General features: G+C 34.6%; 1 protein-coding gene across 2 annotated transcripts in view; it reads right to left on the bottom strand.

Moving 5' to 3' along the window:
- Positions 1-27,721, bottom strand: part of Mdga2 (MAM domain containing glycosylphosphatidylinositol anchor 2) — a 762,902-nt gene that overhangs the window by 269,993 nt on the left and 465,188 nt on the right. For both annotated transcript variants that reach the window (XR_015004446.2, XM_048415642.3), the window contains exon 4: positions 17,688-17,884. Coding sequence is in view for 1 of the 2 variants with exons in the window: in XM_048415642.3 (XP_048271599.1) it covers positions 17,688-17,884 (197 nt within the window). In the remaining variant the exon portion in view is untranslated. The remainder of the gene's footprint in view (positions 1-17,687; positions 17,885-27,721) is intronic.

The raw sequence follows: 27,721 nt of genomic DNA, 5'->3' as shown, positions 1-27,721 counted from the left end.
AATGCAAATCAAAACACCTCCGAGATTCCATCTTACACCTGTAAGACTGACCAAGATCAAAAACACTGATGACAACTTATGATGGAGTTGCAATTCCTGCATTGCTAGTGGGAATGCAAGCTGGTACAGCCCCTTTGGATGTCAGTGTGGTGATTTCCTAGAAAATTAGGAAACAACCTTTTTTAAGACCGAGTAATACCACTTTTGGGTATATATCCAAAGGATGCTCAATCGTGCCACAAGGACATGTGCTTAACTATGATCCCAGCAGCATTGTTTGTCATAGCTAGAACATGGAAACAATCTAAATGCCTTTCGACCGAAGAATGGATAAGGAAAGTGTGATACATTTACACAATGGAGTACTACACAGCAGAAAAAAAATAATGACTTTTTAAATTTTGCAGGAAAATGGATGGAGCTAGAAAACATTATCTTGAGTGTGGTAACCTAGACACAGAGAAACAATTATCACATGTACTCACTTATAGGTGGTTTTTAAATATTAAGCAAAAAAAAAAAAAAACAGCCTGCAAACCACAATCCCAGAGAACTTAAACAACAATGAGGAAACTAAGGAGACTTACATAGATCTAATCTACACGGAAAGTAGAAAAAGACAAGATCTCCCGAATAAATTGGGAGCATGGGGACCTTGAGGGAGGATTGAAGAGGAGGGGAGAGGCAAGGCGGGGAGCAGAGAAAATGTAGAGCTCAATAAAAATCAATAAAAAAATAAAGACACAAGTTAGGACAAAAATGTTTTAAGAAGTTAGGACTTTTCATGATAGTGAGATTTATCTGCTCCTGGCAGCACCAATCTTCTTCAAGAGAATGATGGGCTTCAAAGAGGCTCCTTTGGAGTTGGTTAGTCATGTGGGTAAGAAATTGCTCTTTCCTGGACTATTTTATGAACTGGACATGCAGGACCCACAGAGAAAGGACTGCTGAACTTGCCTAAATGTGAGACCATCCTTCTGAGTTCCTGCTTCATCAAAGAGTCTGCCAGACATTCTGCAGGATACACAAGAAAGTGACTGACAAATTGCCAGTATAGGCAGAACTATTTTTGAAATTTTCTGCTTTGTGGAAAAGTCTGACAGATACTATGGGTGTGTAGGCTGAAAATGGATGCCCCAATAGTAAAGAAGAACTTTGGGTGACTGTTCAGTCTCTTTCAATTGATGTCTCTGTCAATTCTAGAGTTTTGAATATTACATATCCTGTTTACTTAGCTAATACTATGTCCTGGAGCCTTTGATGGAATTGAAGAATTTATAGTTAGAGGTATAGTAACTATGATTCTTGCTTGACATCTGTTTTGTTTTATGTAATTTTAGTATGTTGAAGTTAAAATCTTCCTTTTTATTTAAACAGAAAAAAGGAGGTGAAGAGAGATTCTTCTCTGTATTCTGTGAATATCATTGCTTAATAAATAAACCATCTTGGGCCTGTTCAGGGAATAGAGGTAGGCAAGAAAAACTAAACTGAATGCTGGGAGAAGAAAGGCAGAGTTTAGAGAGAAGCCATGTAGCCCCACCAGAAACAGATGCACTGAAACCTTGCTGGTAGGCCACGACCTTGTGGTGATGCACAGATTATTGGAGATGCATTAAATTAATATGTAAGAGTTAACCAATAAGAAGCTAGAGCTAATGCGCCAAGAAGTCATTTAAATAATATAGTTTCTGTGTGATTATTTTGGGGGTCTGAGCTGCTGGGAACTAACTAGCTGCCTCCTTTCAATACCATAGTAAGGTATTAAATCACATTATTAGCAGAACATGTCTTAAATGAAAAAAGAATCACCACACTTAAACATGATACTAGAATATATCTAGAGGTAAAATATAACAGACAAAAATGAAAATTCATAATGTTTTCTTGGCATACTTGTTTTCTAGGGGAGGAAAGCCTACTTCTGGCAGTATTGATGCAAATAATCATGCAAAGTTCTGAACAGTACACTTAATAATCGAGTTTATTCAACAGACACGGCAGTCTATGCAGACTTCAGCAGGAAACACTATTACCAAAAATGCTTCTGAAGAAGAGCCAATGAATGAAATGCTAGTTTTAGAAAAAATTAGAGAGGAAAATCTAATTTTAGATTATTATGCTTATATACATAAATATTTGGTGTAGATGGAGCAATAGCAGATGTCAGACTGAACCTGGGCTATAGGAAGTTTTCTGATGTTCTGGATTCTTACTGTCCTTGCTGTTTGTTTTGATTCAGAAGCTCAGGGGCAGCTTTCCAATTTGGAGTGGTACAGACTGCTCTAACTCAGAAGTGATCAGAATATGAAAGAATTCCTACTGAGCAGGGCTGTAGAAACATTGGATGAAGCTGCACAAGTGTAAAGAGAATAAACATCTATGGTGGAAATGCTTCTCCTGCTCGGTCCAGGCTAGAGTCCTTGTAATTCTCTAATCTAGTAAAAATCTCCCCTGTCTCCCCTCAAAATATTTCTTTCATTAAGAAATGTAGTTTTCATGACAAAATAGGATGACTTAATGACTTCCTATGTGGGAGAATTTTCACAATATGAATTTTCCTATTTAAGATATTACATTGTAAATGACAATGTGTTGTTGCGTTTATCTTTGCTTGGCATAAATAACATCATTGATTCTTTAAAATCACCATCCACCTAATATGCCAGTGTGGACTGAAGTACTTACTCAGTGGTTTAACACAAAAAGCCCAAGTAAGCCTCTTATCCAGACATAGATTGTTGTAGGAGGAGCAGGTCGCATCCCACTACCTGGCTAGCTTAACCCCGAAATAACCACATAGAAATTGTATTAATTAAATTACTGCCTGGCCCATTATATCTAGACTCTTCTTGGCCAACACAATTTTCACCAATCTCTATATCACCACGAGGTCGTGGCTTACTGGGAAAGATCCTAAGCAGTGTCAATCTCAGACAGGAGTTTCATGGTGTCTACCACATTGCCCTTCTTCCCAGCATTCTGTTCTCTCTTCCCCACCTACCTGAGTTCCGCCCAATCAATGAGGCCAAGACAGTTTCTTTATTAAACCAATGAAAGCAGGACAAATACAGAAGGACATCCTACACCAGTAGATGTTCAGCTCCTACACCAATAGATATTCAGCCTGGCTTTCCTCAAATGGGATAGGGCTCTACAACAGTGCACAGAGCATTGTGCTAACAATCCTTCTATTTGTACCCAAGTTTAATTTTAAACAAGCTACACATATAACCCTTTCCTCAGACAAATAAGCAGAGCTCTATTTTATGCTTTATATTGTAAAATGATCATTGCAATAATGAACACTCCTGTCACCTCACAAAATTGCCACATTTTTTTCACTTTTCTAAAATTATGAAGTCTAATCATTCTGCCTCCCTGCTAAAGTCACGTGAATTATTTGCCTTGTCTTAGGAAAGACTTTGCATTGATTTTTTAAAACAAAGGTCTTGCACAAGCATATATAGAAATCAATATAGTTTTATAATATAAACATGTGCACTTGTGACATAGAGCTGTAACACTCCAAGCATAAGATGCCTTGAAAAGATGTGTTCAGCTGTGCAGAAAGAAAACTTTACGCTTGAATTAGTTGACCCAGGTTACTTTGTAAAATCCACATTTATTTATTTATTTATTTATTTATTTATTTATTTGTGTGTGTGTGTGTGAGGGAGCAAGAGAGAGAGAGAAAGAGAAGAAAGGAACAAAGGAAGGAAAGAAGGAAGGAAGGGTGTGTATATGTATTTATGTCTGTGTGTTTACATGTGAGTTTGCGTGTATAAAGGTCTCCAGACAACTTGCAAGAATGTGGTACTTGCCTATTACCATTTAAAGCCTGGCGCTCAAACTTAGATCATCAGACCTGGCAGCAAAGACTGCTCAGTCACCCCATCAGCCCTTAACTCCCTTTCCTAAGATATTACCTGCTCAGATATCTTTATTTTTTCTACTCACGGAAACTGGTAATGGTGTCACCTGGGACTCCAGCTCCACTGTTAACATCACTTTATACCAGTTCCTTAGATGGCGTTTTGTGTTACGGAATTTCTACTGCAATCTCCATTGTTCTACCCATCTCATTAGTTCAGAAAGTCCTTCAGCTCCATTTGTCATCCACTACCCAAAATTTTGCCTCAATGCCTGCTTTTGATGCTTCACAGAAATTGAAAGCTTAACATATCCGAAAGTGAACTTGATACGTTATCCTCTAAACCAATGCTTTATTCCTTAATAACACATCTTAGTCTTCATTAACTTTTCATGCACATATTCAGAATCTCCTTCAGCTAGTTCTTTTGTTGGCATTTAAACCTGTTCCATTTCAAAGTATTCTTTTTTACTTATTTTCAATTATAATATGGTGACAGTTCATTCAGTTGATGAACTCTTAAATGGATGTAGCAGACTTGGAGGATGTATGGGAACAAATTTCAACAAAAAACATTTCAACCATTTTCTCAGCATTAGTGATGGATAATTGAGAAATAACAATTATATGTTTCTAAAGTATACAATGGTTTGGTTTTTTTTTAGACATTTACATTATGACATAAGGCACAAACAAGCTAACCAAATGTCCATCCCTTTACAGAGTTGTTATTTTCATTGTTTTTAATCTCTTAGATATAAATATCAATTATCTATTGGCTCTCTATTTATAATTTTTATATAAAAGCTAACATTTTTATATCTATCATCTACCAATCAATATAGAGAGGAAGAGAGAGAGAGACTAGCTATATAGCCTAGGTAGCCTGGAACAATCTTTCTGATCAAGGTTTCTCTATAGGTATATGCTACCAGCGTTGTAGACTTACTGTTTGTTTGTTTTTAAATATGAAATCAGCTCCTTCACACTTCATGCTAAATCACATTAAAACTTTAGTGTTGCTTCAACAAATAAACACACCGTGTGTCTCTTCATTTCATTATCTCATACCCTAAGCTTCATCCATTTTCCTCTTTCTATAGTATATTCACCTATTGATTATTCAATATTTACCTATTCCTTAATTTGATCTAATCCTTGGAAGCTAACCGTCTTTATCACTCCAAAAAGTAATTCTATGTTTGTTTCCTCTGGTTGAAAGAATTCTTCCAAATGAGTTATGTTTCTGTTTCATGCTATTATTTTTACATTCATTTGGGCACTGGATTTACTTTTTCCATATTCCTTGCCTTGCCAGTAAAGTCGTAAGTACTGTTAGACTATCTCTCTCAATACTATATCATGTGGGCAATCACAGAATTATCACAGAAAATGCCCTTTTAGAATGAATAATTTACATTCATTTACATTCATACATACAATTTAGTTCAAATTGTAATATCCATCTACCTTTCAGTTTATTTGGTTTTGCTCGGTATTCATTGTGTATGCAGAATTTTCTGCCTGGCTGGCACCTGTTCTGAATTCAATAGATGTTAAGGAAACATCACTTAGACACCAAACACATGTTAACAAAAGGTTTTCACTAATTTACACACAATCAGACCATATTTGTGTGTGCAATAAAAAGCATTATTCTCTTGTAAAAACTTATCTAGATTACATCGATTAAAAAAATGGAAAGGAAAAAAATCATTAAAGACAAAAATATCAAAATCAAGTGAAACTTTAATCTTACCAAAGAAATAATTGTAAATCAGCAGAAATATCAGTGGTATATTTCTATATGTAGCTGTATAACATGTAACAAAAATAAAAAATGTATGGAATTAAATATACATATATTTGTAATTTTACACAAAATGACTTTAAATTCTAAATGGTAACAAATTTTAAGTTTCTCTAAGAGTTTTAATTATATGAAACCAATATTCTAAAGCTAGTCCTATAATAATAGTTCTCAAATATATTTAAAGTGTGGAAAAGTTTGACTCAGTTTCATAATTAATGACAAAATATTGATTCAACACAGAGTTAATTATACTTCATAAGAATATACTCAGTGAGACATTATGTTTAATTCATACTAATCTGGCTACTACTTTCTCAAGAGTCTACTGAAATTAACCCCACTAATACAATTAATGATATTTTATTTTGTTAATATATAGTAAGCAATATCATTTTATGTAACCATACCTTTCTGGTTCCCCACACATTTTAGATGGTCTTTTAAAGTCCCCAATGTGTAAATATTTATAATTATAAAAATCTAATTCCTTCTAAGTTGATTTTTCATTTCATTGTCTATGATACAAATTAAATCTGCAATCTTGTACAAGTACATTTCTAGTGAAACTTCATCCATTACCCCAATATCAATTAGCACCAATGTATAGATACACAATAAATTGCTCATTCAAAAGAAAAAGATACCATACTTGAAAAATCAGCAATAATATTACTAAATTCTAGCTCTTTCTAGTTCTTTGTTGTTTGGTTGGTTTGTTGTTGTTTATAACGTTCTTTTGTCTTTTTGCTTGAAATGTTTGATACTAGTGTATTTTGCATTTTTTTCTTTTCCTCTCTTGAAAAGTACTGGTTCTCTAATTTTGTTTTCTTAGTGTTGCTTAATGACTTCTATTTTTAAGGTACTATTTATCACATATACACACACACACATACACACACACACACACACACACACACACACACACACACACACACTTCATCCTTGACCAATAAAAAGTAAGTAGAAATTGACTTTTCTCTTTCCTACCATATTTGATTTTCTTTCTTCCTGGATTTCCTTGTCTTTTCCCTTGCATCACTACTTCCACGCCCCTTTCTGAATGTCTCGACTCTGTTCTCATCTCAGGTTCTTTGGTAATTGTCTGAAGCTGATTTTCTAGGTCATATCAATTCCACAAACTCACTTTCACACTTGGTTAGTCACTCTATACCCTCTGTTTCACTTTCTTTTGGGCTGTCCCAGTGACCATCACCAGTATGTTTTCTGTTACTCAGACTCAGAATTTAAGCCATCATCCATTCTTCACAGTTATCATTCCCTAGAAAATGATAAATGTGCTTTTGACTCATTCTTTTTTTTTAATTGACAGCCTCCACATATAAGATGCTCAATTTCTAAATCTCACAAACCATTGATTTATCATATACTGATTTATTTGGATTCAGGCAGTGCTCTGTCTACTCTAGATGATCCTTTACCCAAATCATTCTATATTCTACCAACACTCCCTCTCTCATCATGATTTTCATATGCTACAAAATAATGAACACCTTTTCTTCATTGAAAGTCCATTTCAGATAAAACTTATTTCATTAACTGAGGCTGTAGGCAGTCTAAACAAAATTATATTCATTCCTCAAATAAACACTATTACCATAAAATTAGTTTCATCACTTTTTGGAGGAGACTTTCTGAAATCTAGTATTTTGCTATTAAATGAAACTTTCATCTATTAATATTTTTTCTTTATTATCTGAAGTACAGTTTTTTAAAACTTATTGTTATAAAGCCCAGTCAGACAGTTAAAGGTGAATTATCTTTCTTTTGAACAATTTTTGTTTCTCTATACAATGACATCTGTTTAAAACCAACTACATGGTGCTTTGTTGTGGATTTCCAGTGAACATGTTGGTTTATGTTTCTTACATGAGGTCCTAAGGACCACAGGAGAAACAGTATTCTGTATCTCTTATGACATATAGGGTCCTGAATATTCATTAATTTTAAAAAATCTGTTGCTTAAAATGTGGATTTCACTATCCAAAAATATATTTCTCAAGAATATAAGTCTAATAAATAAAACATTTTCAAATATATCTGAAGGGGATGGATGTCTGTATTATAAAAGGAGTACAAAAATAAATAGAAAAATAGAGCAACAACCCCTCCAAAATAAAAGCCACAAATAATTTCATTTAAAAATGATCTGCATAGTAAAACAGGTATCCTTCAAAAGAAGATACACAAATAGCCAAGAGATATGCAAAAGGATTTTCAGCATCATTAGTCATAATAAGAATATAAATCAATCTTAGTTATCACTTCACCTCAAAAAGAAAAAATAAATTAGAAAAAAATCACTAAAACGTTACTCTATAAAAATAAGTAGACAGGAAGAAATCATTCAAGGATAAGGATATGAAGAAATAGAAATTTTGCACAGTTCGAAAGAATATTAATCAGTAAAATAATTATAAAAATGAGAATGAAAGTTCTGTTAGGCATTAAGAACAAGTTTCTGGGTATTCAAATCAATTTCACTGATCTACCTGTTGGTTTTTATTCCAATATCATTCTGGTTTTAGTACTATGTCTCTGTAGTAGAACTTGAAATTAGGAAGTTCCTTTATTGTACACGACTGTTTAAACTATCCTAGAATTTTTGTTTTTCCATATGAAGTTGAATATTGTTTTTACAGGGTATGTAAAGAATTGTGCTGAAATTTTGATGAGGATTGCATCAAATCTATAAATAACTTTTGGTAAGATGGCCATTTTTAGTATGTTAATTCTACAGATCCATGAGCATGGAATATCTTTCCATTTTCTGATATAATCTCCAAGTTCTTTTCTTTAAATACTTAAAGTTTTTATCATATAAGTGTTTCACTTGTTTGATTAGAGTTACTCCACTATATTTTATATTATTTGTGGCTATTGTGAAGGATATTATTTCCCTGACTTTTTTCTCAACCTGTTTATTGTTTGTATACAGGAGGGCTACTAATTTCCTTGAATTAATCTTGTTCCAACTATATCACTAAAGGTGTTTATTAAACCTGGCCTAATAGGTGCCCACAGCCACTGGGACAACAGCTAAGGAGCCTGTATGGGAACTACTGAAACCTTCTACATATGTGTGACAGCTGTATAACTTGGTCTACTTGTGTGACTCTTAGCACTGGGAGTGGGGCCTGTCACTCACACTTGTTTGGCTTTGGGGAACCTATTATTTATACTGCCTTGCCTTAACAAGCCTGAATATGAGAGGAGGAGCTTAGTGCCATCTCAGTTTGGTATGCCATGCTGTATTGGCACCCATGGAAAGTCTGCCCTTTTCTTCATCAGAAACAGAAGAGGTATGGATGGGGGTAGGGAGTTAAAGGGAATGTGTGGGAGGACAGGAGGGAGTGGAAACTGCAGTTGGGATGCAAAATAAATGAATACATTTAAAAAAGAAGAAAACAAAAATTATACCATGCAAAAAAAAATAAAATCCCTGCTATGAAAACACCCTCCCTTTGCATGTATCCAAATGAAAATAAATCACTTTGCTAAGGAAAGATCACACCCCTGGCTCATTGACAACCAAAACAAGGAAATCAACTCAGAGCTTGAACCTTTCTCATTTAATTCACTGTGTGATAAAGAATAATTTTCTGATTTATAAAATAAATAGATATGCCTCTGTGTTTATGAGTTGTGTGTACGTGTGTATATTTGTGTGTGTGCGTGTGTGTGTTAGTATGTGAGTGAATATACACACTTGTGCAGGCATGCATCTCTTCTGCATGAAAGTGGTGGACAGAGAATGTCCTTCAATGTATAAATAGGTTCTGGAGATCAAACAAAGTTATCTTTGTTGGCAAATATTTCTTTTAATGATTAATCTTGCCATCCCAGTACAAAAATTTTATAACTATGTATAATTCATAGACTACCAACAGGTACATGAATATGTGTATAGATATTATATATGCACAGTTTCAAATGGTTTGTGGGGGCAGAGGTTACTATAATTTAGTATATACTATAATTTAGACTCATTTAAAACTAGGTCATCATAGAACATTAGTTTTATTTCGACATTCATACAAAGTTAATATTTTGTAATATTAAGATTATTTTTCATGGGAAATTCCACACATTTCTAAAATAATTTTGCTTTGATTATTATATAAATATATATTTAGTTTAACCTTAATGGAACTGATAAAGTTCTTGATGTAAATATCCTTAATCATATGATTAGTTGATGTAATTATAATACAATACACATGATGGTGTCATGAACATTTTTACAAATATTCTAGGAAAATGGCAAGTAAATATTCAACTTCTAAAGTTTAAATTCACATTTATCGGCAGTCACATAAAACATTATAATTGAATTTTAAAAGTATTTTATAGTTGGAAATAAACACAATCATTAAAAACTGTTTTGAGAAATAAATAAGGAGAAGGTAATTATATATAATTCTGTGGGTGTTGATGTGGTATTTCCCTCTGTATTCTACGAATATGTTTTATTATCATTGGTTAATAAAGAAGTTCTTTTGGCCACTTGCTTAGTAGCATAAAGCCAGGTGGAAAATTTTAACAGAAGTATAGAGAGAAAGTAGGTGGAGTCAGAGAAATGTCATTTAGCTGCTAAAGGAGAATGTCGCCAGTGGCCAACCAGAACCTTACCGATAGGCAACATTCCCGTGGTGATACATAGATTAATAGAGATGGGTTAATTTAAGATGTAAGAGTTAGCTAGAAATATGCCTAAGTTACTGGTCAAACGGTGTTGTAATTAATAAAGTTTCTGTGTTATTATTCGGGCCTGGGTGGCAGAGAAATCTACCTCCACATACAAATGGTGCTCCAATGACTGAGGCTAACACACATGGCTCGCCACTTACTTCAGGTCCAAGTTCTTGTACACTTGCTCAGGGTTAGGAGGAAAGTAGCTAAGAGCATGTCAGCAGCTCAGTAGTCTCTGCTAGGCAACTGGCAAGAACAGGTTTGCTAGGTATGCACAGGCAGGAGAGCATGGCAGGTGCCCAACACCACACACAGAGCTATTTTCAGGCCATGAAGTGCACTGCATGGCTAATTTAACTTTTACTCAAATAAAAAGGGTTTTTATGCTGCACGCTCCTTTGCATAGTTGAATTAGTGAGTATGGCTCCCAGAGCTGGTGGTAAAGCTACCTTTCCCACATTGAAAGAATGAGAGATGTGGAGCCAGCAACCAATGCCACTGTGCCCATTACCCCACTGATTACCATTTTGAAGTGATCTTTGTAAGAAAATGATTACAGATATGCAATAAAGACAGATTCAGACAGAAATAACTTCTAAAATGGTCATAGTATGTTTTAAAAATGTACATAGGCTTGGAAGAGAAAAGAAAAAGATTATAGACAGTTGCAAAAAATAAATACTTTTAATAAAATAAAACAAAGTCTTTACAGAGACAGTAAATGTAATATAAAATAGCACAGACAGTGAAAGATTAAAGAAGTAAAGAAAAATAAGTAACGTAAAGATGGAATATATACAAAGAGTCAGGTTATGCAGATTATTGTGTTTTCTTTGAATTTTTTTGAAAACAGAGAGACATTTGATTCTAGGGACTGCTAATCTAAACCAATATATACTTTAAGGTATTTTTACTTAAAATTTGGGTCTAAGGATATGTTACTTTGAAAAAGAGGTTCTGCTTTTTTTTTCCACAGAAGATGAGAACCTGTGGTTCTTTCCAGGCTAATATGGTTTGATGGAACAAGACCCCCAAAAGTCTTCATGAACCTCCCCCAAATCTTAGCCCAACAATTATCAGGAGGGAGTTTGGAGAGAACAATGCCTAAATTCCCAAAATGATTGTTTTAAATGCTTATTTTCATTTCAACGGCATTGATTATAAGTGATTTATGGTAACAGTCAGTTTTGTTATATGTTTATTTCTGTTCTTTATTGAGTGAAGTATTGCACTTGTGCAGCTCATTTAAAAATGCAATGTATAATTAAGAAATTATTACAGGTTAATAATAGTCAAGTTTGTATTCATGTTAGTTAGGTTTTATAGATTACAGAAATATATTTCAGATGGATAGGTATTCTTCAAATCTTTCAAAGACTTAAAGAATATGGCATTTTAAATGTTTTAAAAATATAGGAGTTTTCATGACAATGAGACATAATCTGCTCCTGGCAGCACCAATCTACTTCCAGAGGATGATAGGCATCAAAGAGGCTCCTTTTGGAGTTTGTTAGCTATTTGGGCAAGAAACTGCTCTTGCCTGGACTGCTTGATGTTATGCTGTATGAACTGGACATGCAGGACACATAGAAAAACGACTGCTGAACTTGCCTAGCGGGGGACAATCCTTCAGTGTTTATGCTTCATGGAAAAGACTGACAGACATTTCGCATCATACAGAAGAAAGTGACTGACAAACTGCTTATATATGCAAAACAGTCTTTCAAATTTCTGGCTTCATGGAACAGTCTGCCAGATACTATGGGCCTCGTAGGCTGAAGATGGATGCCCCAATGTTAAAGATGAAGTTTGGGTGACTGTTCAGGCAGTGAGATATCTCTGTCAATTCTAGAGTTTTGGAAGTTGCTTACAATGCACTTCCTGCTAACTTAGGTAGTATTATATTCTTCTGGGGTCTTTGATAGAGTTGAAGAATAGATAGTTATAATTATAGTTTTCCTTAGTTATGATAAAAGATAAAGTAGATATAAATATTATAACTGTAAATGTTGTGGATATTTATTTTGCAATATGCAATTTTACTATGTTAAATTTAAAACCTTCCTTTATATTTAGACAAAAACAGAGATGATGTGAGGTTTCCCTCTGTATGCTATGAATGTTTTATTACCATTGGTTATTAAAGAATCTATTTTGGCCAGAGGCTTAGTAGGGTAAAACCAGGGGGAAATCCAAACAGAGATATATAGAGAGAGTAGGTGGAGTCAAAGAAATGCCATGTAACTGCCGAAGGAGAAAGATGCCAGTTGCCAACCAGAAACTTACCAGTAGGTCACAGTTTCGTGGCTATGCAGAGATTAATAGAAATGGGTTCATTTAAGATGTAAGCATTAGCTAGAAATATTCCTAAAATATTGGCCTAACAGTGTCGTAATTAATATAGTTTCTGTATTATTATTTGTGTCTGGGTGACCGGGAAATAACAAGCAATCTCAGCTCAGCTTACAGGCTTTCCAATGAATTTTACATTCTAAAGTAAAAACCAAAAATAACTATTACCTGAAATGATATTTTAAGTTATTTTCAAAAAAGATTAGACCTTTAAACATGTTGTTCCATATATAATTACACATATATACTATTCTAAGCTACTGGGCAAAGCATACTTCCCAATTTATATTAATTCATACCTCAAATTTATTAAAAACATACAGATACATATAAACACATGCTTTTTTCCCTTTCACTGTTAAGTGAGTAGAAATTTGAAAAGGATAATTATTGCTCTTAAACTTATTATGTGACTGAGATTTCACATTGGCCTCTAAAACACTGCTGATTTGATTTTGGATATAATAAGTGCAAGAAACTATAAATAAGATTTTATTACTCAAGAGGATTTTTAAATAAATATTCAGTTCAAATTGATGTTGTTATTAGCCTGGATGCATAGGCACACAAGATAGAGTCATTTCATCATCTCTGAAATTATTTTTATTAAAAATAAGACATTATTGAATAGCATTAATATTGAAAATCTAATATCTTTTGCAGAAGTTTAATTTCCTAACATTAAAAGTATATGAACTTTTATCCAAATCCTTATCCAGCATTGTCCCAGAATGCCCTCTCATCTTCACAATGAACTCTTCCCCACATAGAGAAATTACTGTGCAGTGTATCTCAGGCACAGAATAATATTAGGGAGTCACGTAGCTTCATTATTATTTCTGATGCTACCGTGTCATTTGCATGCTCCTATACCATTTTGTTAGCTTCCATTTTAACTCCTTTTTGCTTTTATTCACACTATAATCCTCTTTCCCTTAACTCCTTCTTTATACATCAACTATGTTAGAAAGAGGGATCCAAGCCTCAACATTGTCTACATTAGGCAAACATCTTCCCATACCTTGCACATGGCAGATTAAAGTTACCTTTCTTCATTTATAAATTACAGGAGTCCTAGACAGTAGAGTTAAAGAACTCTACAGTGGTTTGTCTGTGTTCTCCACAATGGAAGCTGGTTTTAACTGCTACTGTGTTGGAAGATGGGACCTTTTCAGGACAGTTACAATAATATCTAAGTCTTCATATATAAAGTTATTCCTTTACTTTAGGAGTATGTGCATTAATCATAGGAGTGACTTTGTGGTTCTTTTGTGTTCCCTCACTCTTTTACATTGTAACTAGAATGTCCTTGCTGGGTGCCAACACCTTAATGTTGAACTTTCTCGTATCTAAAATTTTGAGAAGTGTATTTTTAAATAAACTACACAGATTGTTGCTATAAGATCAGAGCATGACAAACGATGCTGCTATGAACATAGTCGAGCACATGTTTTGTGGCATGATTGAGCATCTTTAGATACCAAAAGTCGTATGTCATAGCCAGAAACTGGAAACAAGCTAAATGCCCTTTGACTGAAGAATGGATAAGGAAAATGTGGTACATTTACACAATGGAGTACTACACAGCAGAAAAAATAATGACATATTTAATTTTGCAGGCAAATGGATGGAGCTAGAAAACATCATTTTGAGTGAGGTAACTCAGATACAGGAAGGCAATTGTCACATATATTCACTCATAAGTGGTTTTTAAACACAAAACAAAGAAAATCAGACCACAAATCACAATCCCAGAGAACCTAGAGAACAATGAGGACTCTAAGAGAGACATACATAGATCTAATCTACATGGGAAGTAGAAAAAGATGAAATCTCCTGAGTAAATTGGGAGCATGAGAACCTTGAGAGAGGGTGGAAGGGGAGAGGAGTGGTAGGGAGGGGAGCAGAGAAAAATGCAGAGCTCATAAAAAGATAAGATCATTAAGATATACTTTAATATAAAACTTGTTAATATTGAAAGATTGTTAACCATAAAGTATTCATAGCTGTCAATGTAAAAATGTATGTAGAAGCTAATAGAAGGAAGATACATATATGACCACAATAAAGAGTAACAATATGAAAAGGCAAAGTCATCATACAAAGGAAATATGGCCTTAGGTAATATTTTAAGTCTATAACATATAATTAGTTTTAAGCCTAAAGAAACATTGATAGGTAGGTAAATAATTGGTGGTTTTATCTCAACCACAAAGTTCTGTATAGAGTATTTTTTTAACTTTCTAAAGCTGAGAAAAATAGCCCAATAAATTTGTAAATTAAAACTGACAAAATGTTATCATAGTAGAATAAATAAGCTTAATCAATTACATTGTTTTTCATTACAAGATGACCCCCCAAATCACAATGCTTTCAATTTTCTTTCAGCAATTGACAGCTACAAATGAGGGTGTTGGTGACTCTTAAGTAAACTTGTAGGTAAAAATGTTCTCCTTATTAATTTTTTTCTCTTATGAACATGTGATTGAAAGTTAGAATTAGACCTAAATGTCTCAATCTACTCTATTTTTCATCAATTAGCAAATTTTGGAGAAACAGATTAGTCTGTAACTCCTCATCTGTATAATCATATAAAACTTTTATTTGCCACAGGATCAATCCTACATAATCTTAGGATTCAAGCAGAGTTTCAAAAATGGTAGCCCAGGGTTCAAATAAAGACACCTGGCAGTGGCAGTTGCTGTTTTCTAGAGTGTGTGTGCACATTCTGTTCTCTGCAGGACTTATTAGACTTGAGCTCATTCTCCCAGGAAGAGTCACAGAGTCTCTTTGCCATATTAGTTTCAGCAGTCATTGACTTATGTGATGTCTGCAGTAAAGGAAACAAGTATTGCCCAGTCAAGAACAAAGCTTGTAACCTTCCACTTAAGCTGACATGGCTTAAGTCAGCTTAGGATAGGGCATTTCTTCATAAGAAATTTTATAGAATTTATTTGGTTGGATTAAATTGCATGTGCACACAAGTGTACGTGGACACATATGTATGCAGTTTAAATGAAGTTATCATAATTAGACTTAATATTACTCCCCCTCTCCAAGACTAAAAAATATCTATAATTTTTTTCTCAATAGACTAAGAAAAAAATCTCAGTACTAGACATGATAAACATCTTTTCCAGTTTTTGGTCAGAGGCATCCAAGATATTCCCAAGACAAGGTAGGTTATTCCTGTTTTTCATGGTTGCCTCACAGAAATTAAATGTAAGACTCTATCACTATGGATTCATTGTACTTTGGACACAGAGCTAAGAGGAATCCAGCTAGATATCATTGGAAATTGTCTTTCTAGCTAGCTTTCATAAGATATGAAATTACTATGTAATCTAACAAGGGGAAAAAAACAACTAGTAGTCCTATCCAGGTGTGATCCCTGTAAGTCAGAGTAGTAACCACTACAGCAAGATATCCACAAAGGTTCAGTAGTGACATTCATAAGTTGGTGATAATCAACAGTTGTCTACTTCCTTACCATGAATGGTAACTGAAACAGTCAACTACTCTGAGCTAGTGAGGTCATAGATCTTTGAGAAAAATTTTCCACTGCCACTTAACTAAACCACTATAGTTTCCAACTTCATTCTAAATACTTAAACCCACCCATATGTATAGTTCAAAGAAACATCTCTTTGAAGCATATAGAGACCATTACAGAAAACCACAACTAGTAAAAATGCAGAGCACTACTGACATGGAGTACTTAGGCCCAGTTGATGCATCTATAACTCAACACTCACATCTAAGGTTCATGGAACATTTGGAAGAAGGGCAGAGAGAGTCCAAGGATGAAGAAGTCAGCTGTGAGTTGTATCTCAGAAATGAAAGGCATTTGGGAAACCTAAATGCCCCTCAACTGAAGAATAGACAAGGAAAATGTGGTACATTTACACAATGGAGTAATACACAGCAGAAAAAATAATGATATCTTGAAATTTGCAGGCAAATGGATATATCTAGAAAACATCATAATGAGTGAGGACCCAGAAACATGAATATCATATGTACTCACTGATAAGTGGCTTATAGACATAAAGCAAAGAAAATCCAGCCTACAGTTCATAATCCCAGAGGACCTAGACAACAAAGACGACCCTAAGAGAGACATACATGGATCTAATATACATGGGAAGTAGAAAAAGACAAGATCTCTTGAGTAAATTGTGAGCATGGGGGCCATGGGAAAGGGTAGAAGGGAATGGGAAAAGAAGGTAGGGGAGCATAGAAAAATATATAGCTCAATAAAAACAATAAAAAATAAATAAAAGGCAAGCTATTCCCATGATTTGACATCATTGTCTACACAACACCCAAACAAAGAGAACAATAATAGACTTGCTAGTGTAGAAGGGAAAATTTCATTGGCCCCACACACAGGTAAGAGGTAAAGGCAATTAATGACTATTGGGAGAGGGAGAATTAAACTTCTACAGTGGTAAGTCTTCTGATTGGTGATCCAATATCAAGTATTCAACCCTGAAAACAAACATACAAGCAACACTACACAGGCACATCATGTATTTATGAACATATAGATTGGTGTGTTTATCAATGCATATGTGTGTGTGTGTGTGTGTGTATAACCATAGTGATTAAAGAAAAAGGCATAACTTAAATTTGTCATTACAAGTTGGAAAATTCCAATTGTTGCTTTAAAATGTTTTCAATCAAATTTATCAGTGAAGTGTATAGGCATGGTTTTTAAAAAGGACACGGAGATAAACATATGGATGAAGAAATATGACGTCAGGAATCGGCATTTTAAATTTAACTATCACTTATAAAACTAGTTGTCTTTTATATCTTGATGTCCTGATCTTACAATCAAACATATATTGTTTTATAAAAGGGTAGATAAGGAGAATAATCTTCTCAAATAGCTATAATTTTGTTGTTAGGGTAGGAACAGTGTTCCTAGTCTCTTACCTGGGTAAAGAAGGGCTCATAAATTTCCACTCCTTTGTCAGATCCTTGAAGCAACACCTCTTGGCCACGTCTCCAACTGTAGCGCACAGGCGGGTTAGAATTGGCCACACACCTGAGAAACACTGTTCTCTCATAGTAAAATTGTTCTTTAGCTTCACCTATGCTTTGATGAACAGTTACTACTGGATCATCCAAGTCTAGAAGAAATAAAAATAAGCAAGTGACAACATTACAATATGTACAGCCTCTAAACTATTGCAAACTTATGCCCTGAACAATGATGCAAGCTTCTACTGATGGCGGTGCTATGAGTGCATATGAGCAAACTCAATAACAGAGAAATTTTCAAACTAAAATCTTAAATTTTGACAGTGTCTTCAGATTTGTTAAGATAGTACAGAAGTTCTTATATTTTTTCAGTTGTCTTGCCAGAAGCCACTTAGATAAGATTTCATGAAATTGAACAAAATCTAAATGGCCACCCCTGAATATATACAATACTAATATATATATATATATATGTGTATATATATGTATATATATATATATATTCAGTAAGTTATATTTAGGAACAGACACCTATATACATACATTAATTGTTATTGCATGCATGAATATATTCAATTAAAAACAATTCATGAGAATGGAAGCCATGAATTTGAAAGAGAGTGGAGAAGATTATATGGGAGCCTTTAAAGAGAAGAAAGCAAAGGGAGAAATGTGATTAAATTAAAATCTCAGAAAGGTTTAGAGAGAGATCAAAACACTAAAACTGAACTCAACCAGCATAGACTCATAGGAATGTTGCAAACTCTTGCTATTAATGACCATCACAACCCACTTAGCATTCTTTCAGCTGTATAACTTTGATGGAGGGACTCTTTAACTTTAGCGATCTTCCTTGTCAGTAAAATGCTATTATATTATTAAGGTCACCTGAGGATGAATAAATGAGAGAGCTCATAAAACATGGGCATTTGTATATAGAACAGCTACTGATTTTTTGTTGTTGTTGTTGTTAATCTTGTATCCAGTCACTTCACTGAAAGTGTTTATGAGCTGTAAGAGTCACCTGGTAGATTTTTTGAGTCCCTTCTGTTTATTATCATATCATCTGCTAATAGTAATAGTTACTTTGACTTCTTCCTTTCCAATATGTATCCCCTAGATCTTCTTCAATTGTCTTATTGCTCTAGCTAGAACTTCAAGTATTATATTGAATATATTTGAGAGAGAGTACGCAACCTTATCTTGTTCCTAATTTTAGTGCTGCTGCTTTGGGTTTCTCTCCATTCAGTTTGATGGTGGCTATAGGCTTGCTATAAACTGCCTTTATTATGTTGAGGTATATTCCTTTTATCCATACTCTACTCTTTCTAAGACGTTTATCATGAAGGGGATTAGGTTTTCAGCATCTACTGAGGTAATCATGTACTATTTTTTTCTCTCAGTTTATTTATGCGGTGGATTGATGTGGGATTCACAGCATTGATGGTATGTTGTGAATACCATTGGTTAATAAAGAAACTGCCTTGGTCTGTTGATAGGACAGAGTAGAACTAGGTAGGGAACACTAAATTAATGCTGGGAGAAAGAAGGTGGATTCAGACATCTGAACTTTATCTGGTAAGCCACAGCCTCATGGCAATACACAGACTGATGGAGGTGGATTAATTTAAGATATGAATTAGACAGGAATAAATTTAAGCTATTGTCCAAACAGTATTGCAAATAATATAGTTTCGGTGTGATTATTTAGGGGCTGAACAGTCAGGAACAAACAAGCAGCCTTCTACAACAGTAGATTGTATTGACTGATTTTCTTACGTTAAACCATCTCTGCATCTCTGGCATGAAGCCTATTTGATCATGGATGTCTTCTTGGATTTGGTTAGTGAGTAATCTTTGAGTATTTTTGCATCATGAGAGAAACTGGTCTGTAATTCTCTTTCTTTCTTTGATTTGGGAATAAGGGTTACTGAGACATCATAAAATAAATTTGGAATTTTCCCTTTTATTTCTATTATGTAGATAATTTGAGGCTAAGAAAAAATAACGCAAATGACATCTCATGCTGGCGAGGATGTGGAGGAAGGGGAACACTTTACCATTACTGATGGGGAAAGCAAACTTGTACAACCATTATGGAAATCAATATGGAAGTTCTTCAGGAAGATGGAACTTTATCTATGTCTAGATTCAGCTATACCACTCTTCGAAATATACATAAAGAATGCTCCATCCTGTCACAAGAATACTTTCTCATCTATGTTCATAACAACTTTATTTATAATCGCCAAAAACTGGAAACATCCCAGATGTCCCTCAAACAGATAAATGAATAAGAAAAATGTAGTACATTTACACAATGGGGTGTCATGAAATTGGCAGACAAATGGTTAAAAGTAGAAAAATCTCATCCTGAGTAAGGTAAACCAGGACCAGAAAGAAAAACATGGTATATAATCACTCATAAGTGGATATTATCTGTTAAGTAAAAAATAATCATGCTCTAATCTCTAGACCTGGAGAGGCTAAATAAAAAGGAGGGATCAAGGTCTTATGCACAAATCTCCCTGGAAAGGGGAAATAGAATAGATTTTGCAAGTGAACTGGGGAGGTTGTTGGGGACGGGAATCACAGGGACCAGATAGAGAGTGTTGGGGGAGAGAATATTGTGAGAGATGACCTAATTTTCAGGTATTGGGCAGTCATGTGGAAACCTAGTGCAGTGGAAACCTCCTGGATCTTATGGGTGGAGACTAGCGATGACTCCTAGTAATAGGTGACATAGAGCCTGAACCTGCCATCTTCTCTAACCAGGAAAAGTTTCCAATGAAGGGATTAAGGCAACAACACAGCCTCAGAACCATTGATCTATAATTAGTCCTCCCTGTAGGATGTATTGGGACAATGATGTCCCAGAACTTCTGAAGGGGTTCTATCTTGGGGATCCCCAAGGAAGAGGCAGAGGAAGGATAGTAAAACCCAAAGGGCTCAATTACACCATAAGAACATGACCCACAGAATCAACAAAGCAGGGCTCATAGGGGCTCACAGAATGAAGAAGCAATCCTAGAGCTGTCATGGGTCTGTGCTAGGTCCTCTGCATATATGTTATAATTGATTAACTTGGTGTTCTTGTGGGACTCCTAACAGTGAGAGCAGGGGTGTCTCTGACTCTTTTGCCTGCTCTTGGGACCATTTTCCTCCTACTGGGTTGTCTTGTACAGTCTTGATATTAAGGCTTATGTCTTTTCTTATTGTAACTTATTATCCCATATTTGGTTGAAATTCCTGATAGGCTTGTTCTTTTCTGAAAGGAAATGGAGGAGGAGTAGATCAGGGGAGAGGGGGAATAGGGGAAGAGTGGAGAGAGGGGAAACTGCAACTGGGATGCAATATATGAGAGAAGAATAATTTTTAAAAAAACATGGGCACACAGTAAACAGTCAACATAATTTAGCCTTTACTGTCTCTCTCTCTCTCTCTCTCTCTCTCTCTCTCTATATATATATATATATATAAAATCTATCTATCTATCTATCTATCAATTTCAGTTAGTATTAGGGTCTTTTCTTAATAACTGCTATTGATTCCATGGTTTTTCCAGCCTTTATCTCATGACCCTGTATGCTCTCAACTCATTATGAATAAGCACAAATGAGGCCCTTGGCCATTTGTTCAGGCTATCAAAGACTCCAGATGACAAGGGAAAGCCTGGATAAAAGCTACAGTGTGTACATATGCATAATAAAGAAGGATGTGAGCATATGGGACATATCTTGTTTAAAAAGTCACAGCTTCTAAGGAAAGATTCTTTTGATGTATAAAATAATAAAGAACCAATACTACTAGTGATGTTATGGCTAGTGATGCAGGGGGAGAAAAAGAAGGCAGAATGCCAAAATTCCTCAATTCAGTCTGTTAAAATGTGAATTACATGACAGTTCTAGTTTGATTTCTTGTTTTGCAACGTTCTAAGATTTTCTCTTAGATTTCTTCCAACATTAGCATCTTTTCACAGCTACCTCACAGACCTCTAATTTTAGTACTGTAGATTTACAGAGCAACTGCTGCATTCCGTGAAAGATTATGGACTGTCAGATCAAACTCACTCTTCTGTCCATGCAGACACTGTGCTGTCTGATCTTAACAAGTTGGGATTTTGGGGATTCGCAATCCTATGAAATATTCACATAATGATTAGCTCTTCACATAAACCTAATCCAGCAGAAGACTGGTGAACTGAATTTGGTTTAGCCACTTGAATAAGGAAGTAGCTGTATGTGATTGTGCACATTTTATTTTCTTTCTTGTTAAAACATTTCCCTCAAAATTGGGCAGTAACCACGAGCTGATGGCATAACCATGACGGCTCGTCAAACTCTGAATGGTTAATAGCTTTATTGCTTTCCATTTTGTTAGTGTAATGAAACACACTAACAAAAGCCACTTAGGAGAGTTTATAGGTCCAGACAGGACACTGTTCATCATGGATCAGGAATGAGAGGCTTTCCTAACTCATAGAAAGCAAACTGACAACATTTCATTTACTCATGGTAAGCAGAGAGAGACTAAGAAGTGAGATGGTTCTATAAAACTGGAAAAGCCTGCCCCTCCTGATATAGTTCATCCAGAAAGTCTCAAGCTCTTAAAGCTACCACAACTTTCCTGAGCAGTGCCACCAGCTGGGAACAAGTGTTCATACACAGGAGCCTAAGGGGACATTGATATCCAAACCCAAAGAATAGGGTTATCTTTTTTAGTGCCCCCTTCAGATGTATTCCTAGGTCTTTTCTTGTTTGGTGGTGATGTAACGAGGCTTAGATAGTAATGACCTAGATCTGAAACTCATTTATACATCCTTTATCCTGGTTTGCATGCAATTTGGGTCATGGATCACTAGCCTTCTAAGAATCAATCTTGGTATAGCAGGTTTCCAAATAGTCTATTGGCAGAGTTTCTATTGGAAAAACCCATAATTTTTTTCTCTTTAAAGTGAAAATCAGCAATCCTGAGTAAGATGTTTGTAAAAAAATCAAATATTAGAAGTAGATTATACATATGCATATGTAATTATATATGTACCTTCTGAATGTATGTTGTGTGTACATATTGGTTAAGTAATACACATATATTACTTTGATATATCTTAATATATTTGGGTATATATTCTCTTTAATTTATAGTTTACATACTATTAAATACTGAATAAAAGTATTTTTCATAGGTAGGTGTCAGAAATAAGAAACAAAGAGATATGCTGATATAGCAAGTGTACTGGGTAACACCTTCTAAAACAACATTGGGGTTCAAATATTTCTTTTTCCCACCAGGGTACAGGACCTTTGAAAGCACAAGCAGTGTTTGGGTTGCACTGATTTCTAGAAAGGAAATTTGTTGATGAACATTAGCTGGAATACATTCAGCAGCAAGACGAATAAGAGCTGTGATCCTAAGCAGGAAATCTGGCTTTCAATTAAAATAATTACTCAGACCTACGTGTGAGATATAATGGCTCTAGCCAAAAAAGGCTAGGATTCTGGGTAGTCTCATTTCCTGAAAGAAATTTCTGCAGGAATCTATGATGGGATCACATCCATCATGTCCTTGTAATACTATTTCTCAAGAACCCTCACACCTTGGCCTTGTATAATGTATTATATGGGCACCTTTCCTAGTGTAATCACTAAAACTTTTATGCAGAGAAAGTAGAGATCTTGGTCTCCATACCTTTCTCAGTCATGTTTAATGACTTGATTTATTTACCACCATATATGGTAAAGAGAATCCAAAAAAAATTTCACTGGGATAAGTGAGCATTCCTCACCTTCTGAATGGCTTTATTGTCATGTCTTACTTCAGAGAAATGTATATGCTGTCTGTTCAGGACAGTGCCTCTTCTTATGTGTTGTTTCTTGATACATGAGGCTAAAGTAACTAATGGTCATAGCTTAGAGATTAATAGGATTCTTCCTGTGTCATTTAATAAAAGTTCTGGGAACCTCAAAATTGGCAAAGCCTAGCATTGTGGGAAGAGAAGTATCGATCTCAGTGGGTCATTGGATGTGATGGTAGTAAATGAAGTCCCCCATTGTTTCTTAGACCCATGAGTTCTTAAGAAAATATCCCGCAGTTCTGAACAGTGATTGGGAATTTCACTGAAGTCTAGAAGAAGCACCTTCTCACTGGATTCTATCTTTAACGTTATGTTGACATTTCAAAAGGCCATTCTATCATTCTCCAAAGCCAGCATTTCCAGGTGACATGGGATCTACTGTGAGAAGATAATACTATGGCAAAACACACACTGAAAATTTTTGTATGTCCATAGCAACACTGATCCTGCAAGTGGCATATCTAAGATGTTCCAAGGTCTCCTTTCCCCGGTATATTGTTTTGCAAGTAAATGGATGATGCATGTTCTTCCTAGAAAGAATTTGGTGACTGGCTCATCATCAAAATAGTCAGGGTGATGCTGCAGAATAATTCAGTTGCCCATTTAGTCAATATAAGCACATTGTGAAATTACCTCAGGAAGCATATTGTTTTTCTAATTGTCCATATTTAGTCTTTTAATTATATATATTTAATATATTTTAACCATATATACTGTATAATACTGAATAGTTATCTACTTAATTTTCCCCAGGGATAATATATCCTAAGAATCTACACATTTTTTTGTGAGAGTAGGGTGCTGAATGCATTAGAATTAGCTATTGATGTAGACGAGTATACTCATCCAGCCTGTGACAGTTAAGCGTTATCTGAAATTTATGACCTTGAGATATTGTCATCCCCACTAATCATGCAAAATCGAATTATATATTAGTATCTCCTGTCCATCAACATTGTCTAGAAAGAACTGTGAGCAATGAGATGCTCAATGATGTCTATGACTCACTTATGAGTATATTCTTACTGCTTTAGTCAGTGGAGCATCTTCTGAACATTTATACAGAATAGGGTCAGGTACTATTATTTCTGGTCCTTATCTGCCATTCACTTTGGCAAGCCCATAAATCTGTTTTTATGTTTTTTTAATACTCTGCTTTGCAATGGTGGCAGTTTCACCTCACTCAGTAGGAATCTCATCCTGCCAGAGAGCTCACATGTCAATAAGCTTTTAGTTTTCAATCTCACTGGATCGCCTCTGTCCACAAGCTCATTCAATTTTATTCTCCATCACATGTAATTCCATAGTCTTAGGAGCTCATTTCATCCACACTGTAATAACTCCTGCTACATTCTTCTTAAATCACAGTTTTCTTTTTCCCTCTCTCATTTAAAAACATAGCAGTTTAAATGAAAAGTAATTGTATTGTTGGTTTGTACATTTGTGTCTTTCCTTGTTTGAGACAGGGTTCTGATACTTTCTATAGCCTCAGCTGGCCTGCATCTTTTTGTGTAGACCAGAGTTCCTTGCGCTGTACAGCAATACGCTATCTGCTTCTGAGTGCTAAGATTGCAGGCGACCATTTCCTTATCTGGAAAAGTGATGCCATAGAGCAACTGTATGCAGTTATCTACTTGCCATGATTGAAAGCAGACAATATATTCTGATAAGTATCCATTTCCTTAAAGTCAAGAATTTTCTGTATTATTTCAAAGAAGAAAGACATTGTAGTTCCTGCAAGAAAGAGGCTACTTCCCTAAAGCCTAGACTTTTTAAAGAAATCTAGGGTTTCAGAGTTTTTGACTTCAAAAATTGCCAGCTTGGCATTCTACTTTAAACAGAGTTTTCTCTCTTGTTTGACCCTCTCCATGCTTCCAAATAGAAATCTCTTCATATTTTGTTACAGAGATCTTCTACTCTCATTACTCTCAAATAGTGATTAATTATAGTCATTCTTTCATGAAGTTTTTGAGCATAGCATGAATGGAGTGCAGAATAAACTGATTCCATTATTCTTAGAATTATTTCTTTCCCCTGAATTCCTCCAAAACCTGAGAGATTGTGTTCATGGTGTTTTACTTTCCACTGTGTCTCTCCTCTCCACAGGTGAAGTTTTTCAATAAAGATCACTGTAGCATTCAAGGATCAGCATTGTTTCCATTGGGGCCTTTAGCTTTCCTTAGAGTGTCTGGCAATTGCTTAAGTGGAGACGGGCACTGCATCATTAAAATACATTTCAAATGCAAATTCTTTAGACCAAATAGTAGGAATGCTTGGGAAGTCTGATATTTTGATAATAGTATACATTGAAAAAACACATTAAGAATTGTCCCAAATGTCCTTAATGTAAGAGTACTTAATGTAGGGTTGTTTGCCTTGCTTGAAAACGGCCTGGAGTTTATTGGTTCAAAAACTGGGAGAAATTGACAAAACAACTACCCCGAAAACACAAAAAATAATAACAGTGAAAGATATAAACAAACACAACCAAAGTTTTCCAAGTGTCAATTGTTGGTTGCATGTGGACAGATGTTTCTTAAACAGCAATTAGACAACGGAAAGTATTAAATTGTGATGTATTACTACAAAGGCTCCAGGAAGTCGGGATGGAGTTCCTGAGCTGAGGACTTGGCAAAGCCACTGCACAACTTTTCAACAAGGGGCACTCTAAGCCACTAGATGCTCAGTTATAAGAAGGCTCTGTCTCGCAATAGATAGATTTTTAGGTGAACATAACTGATCTAGAGGTCAAATAAATTATATTCTTTCTAACATTCGAAGGAGCTAGTTTTCTTTAAAATGTGTTCATATTAATTTTATGGGCTATTTATAAAAAACTCAAACTATATTATTTGATAATAATATTATATTATATTACATAATATATATTAATAATTAATATAATACTATAATATATTATATAATAATATAATATATTATTTTATTTTATTATGTAATATTATATAATATAATATAATAATATAATATATTATAATATTATATATTATAGATACTATAATCACTTACACAGGAAAAATGTTCATGAGAGTAAAAAGCGTGTGATTTAAACAAACAGTTAAGTCATTTACCTGTGGTAAGTGTTTCAAATTTATAAAATGGTGGCAATTAGCAAATGCATTATTGGATATTCAAAACTGTGTCTTAAATATATTTAAATTATATAACTGCTAAGATTTGCTATTAAGCCTTTCCATATGTGTGTAGGACCCTTACTTTAGTCAGATTTTTATTTCCACAAATCAATATAAGCTACCTACATACTCAATAAAGACCCAATAAATCAATCTAAGTAAGACAAATCTCTTAGTGATATGACCAGTGTCAGTTTTCTGCAAGGCTACCCATATATATCATAATAATTACTTAAGGGAATTTATTTTTATTCTTAACCTTGGCAGTTTACCATTTATAACTGAAGTAATTTTCTTGAAGCATTTTGCTTGATTAAAGATGTCAGACCCTTGCAGATTAAATTCATTCCAAGAAATAAGAATCTGATGCCTGATGCGTGCTATCTTCCTTCACTCTAGGAACTAGTCTGTCAAGAGGATTTATTCTATGACAAGACTCTAACCAGCATTAGACAAATGGGAAGGGAATTTTGGAAAGCACTCTGAACTTCCCACACATTTCAGTTTGTGTAGTTTAAAGAATGAACTACTTGTTTAATTTCATCTTCCATACCTTTTTTTGAGTTCCTATGGTGCATTCATGCTATGGGACACACAAGTGTTGAAGACAGAGTAGGAATCTTGAACTAACAGTGATGGATCTAAGATTTGTCAAGTATATGCTTTGACAGGAGTTATTTCAAAAGAAACTTCAAGAATGGCAACTAATGTCAACTTCCCAGAAACTTTAACTTTTATTATATCAAAAAAAATAAGTTTCATAAAGATTAATACTTTGCAACTGCATATGTATTGGGGTCACTATAATAACTGAATTTATCTAAATTTTTATACCTTATATTTTGTTGCCAAGTTTTACATATCTGCAAATACACTCACTATTATAAATGCTGGCTAATTTACAAGCATCCTGCAATTTATAAGTCAAGAAAATGAGTTAGATGATAAAACACTAAAATTAAAATTGTTAAAATTTCTGT

The sequence above is a fragment of the Myodes glareolus genome, chromosome 11 (genome assembly GCF_982192425.1).
Source record: "Myodes glareolus chromosome 11, mMyoGla1.1, whole genome shotgun sequence".
Classification (NCBI taxonomy): domain Eukaryota; kingdom Metazoa; phylum Chordata; class Mammalia; order Rodentia; family Cricetidae; genus Myodes; species Myodes glareolus.
Note: the sequence above shows the minus strand (reverse complement) of the source record. Positions and strands in the feature narration are given on the sequence as shown.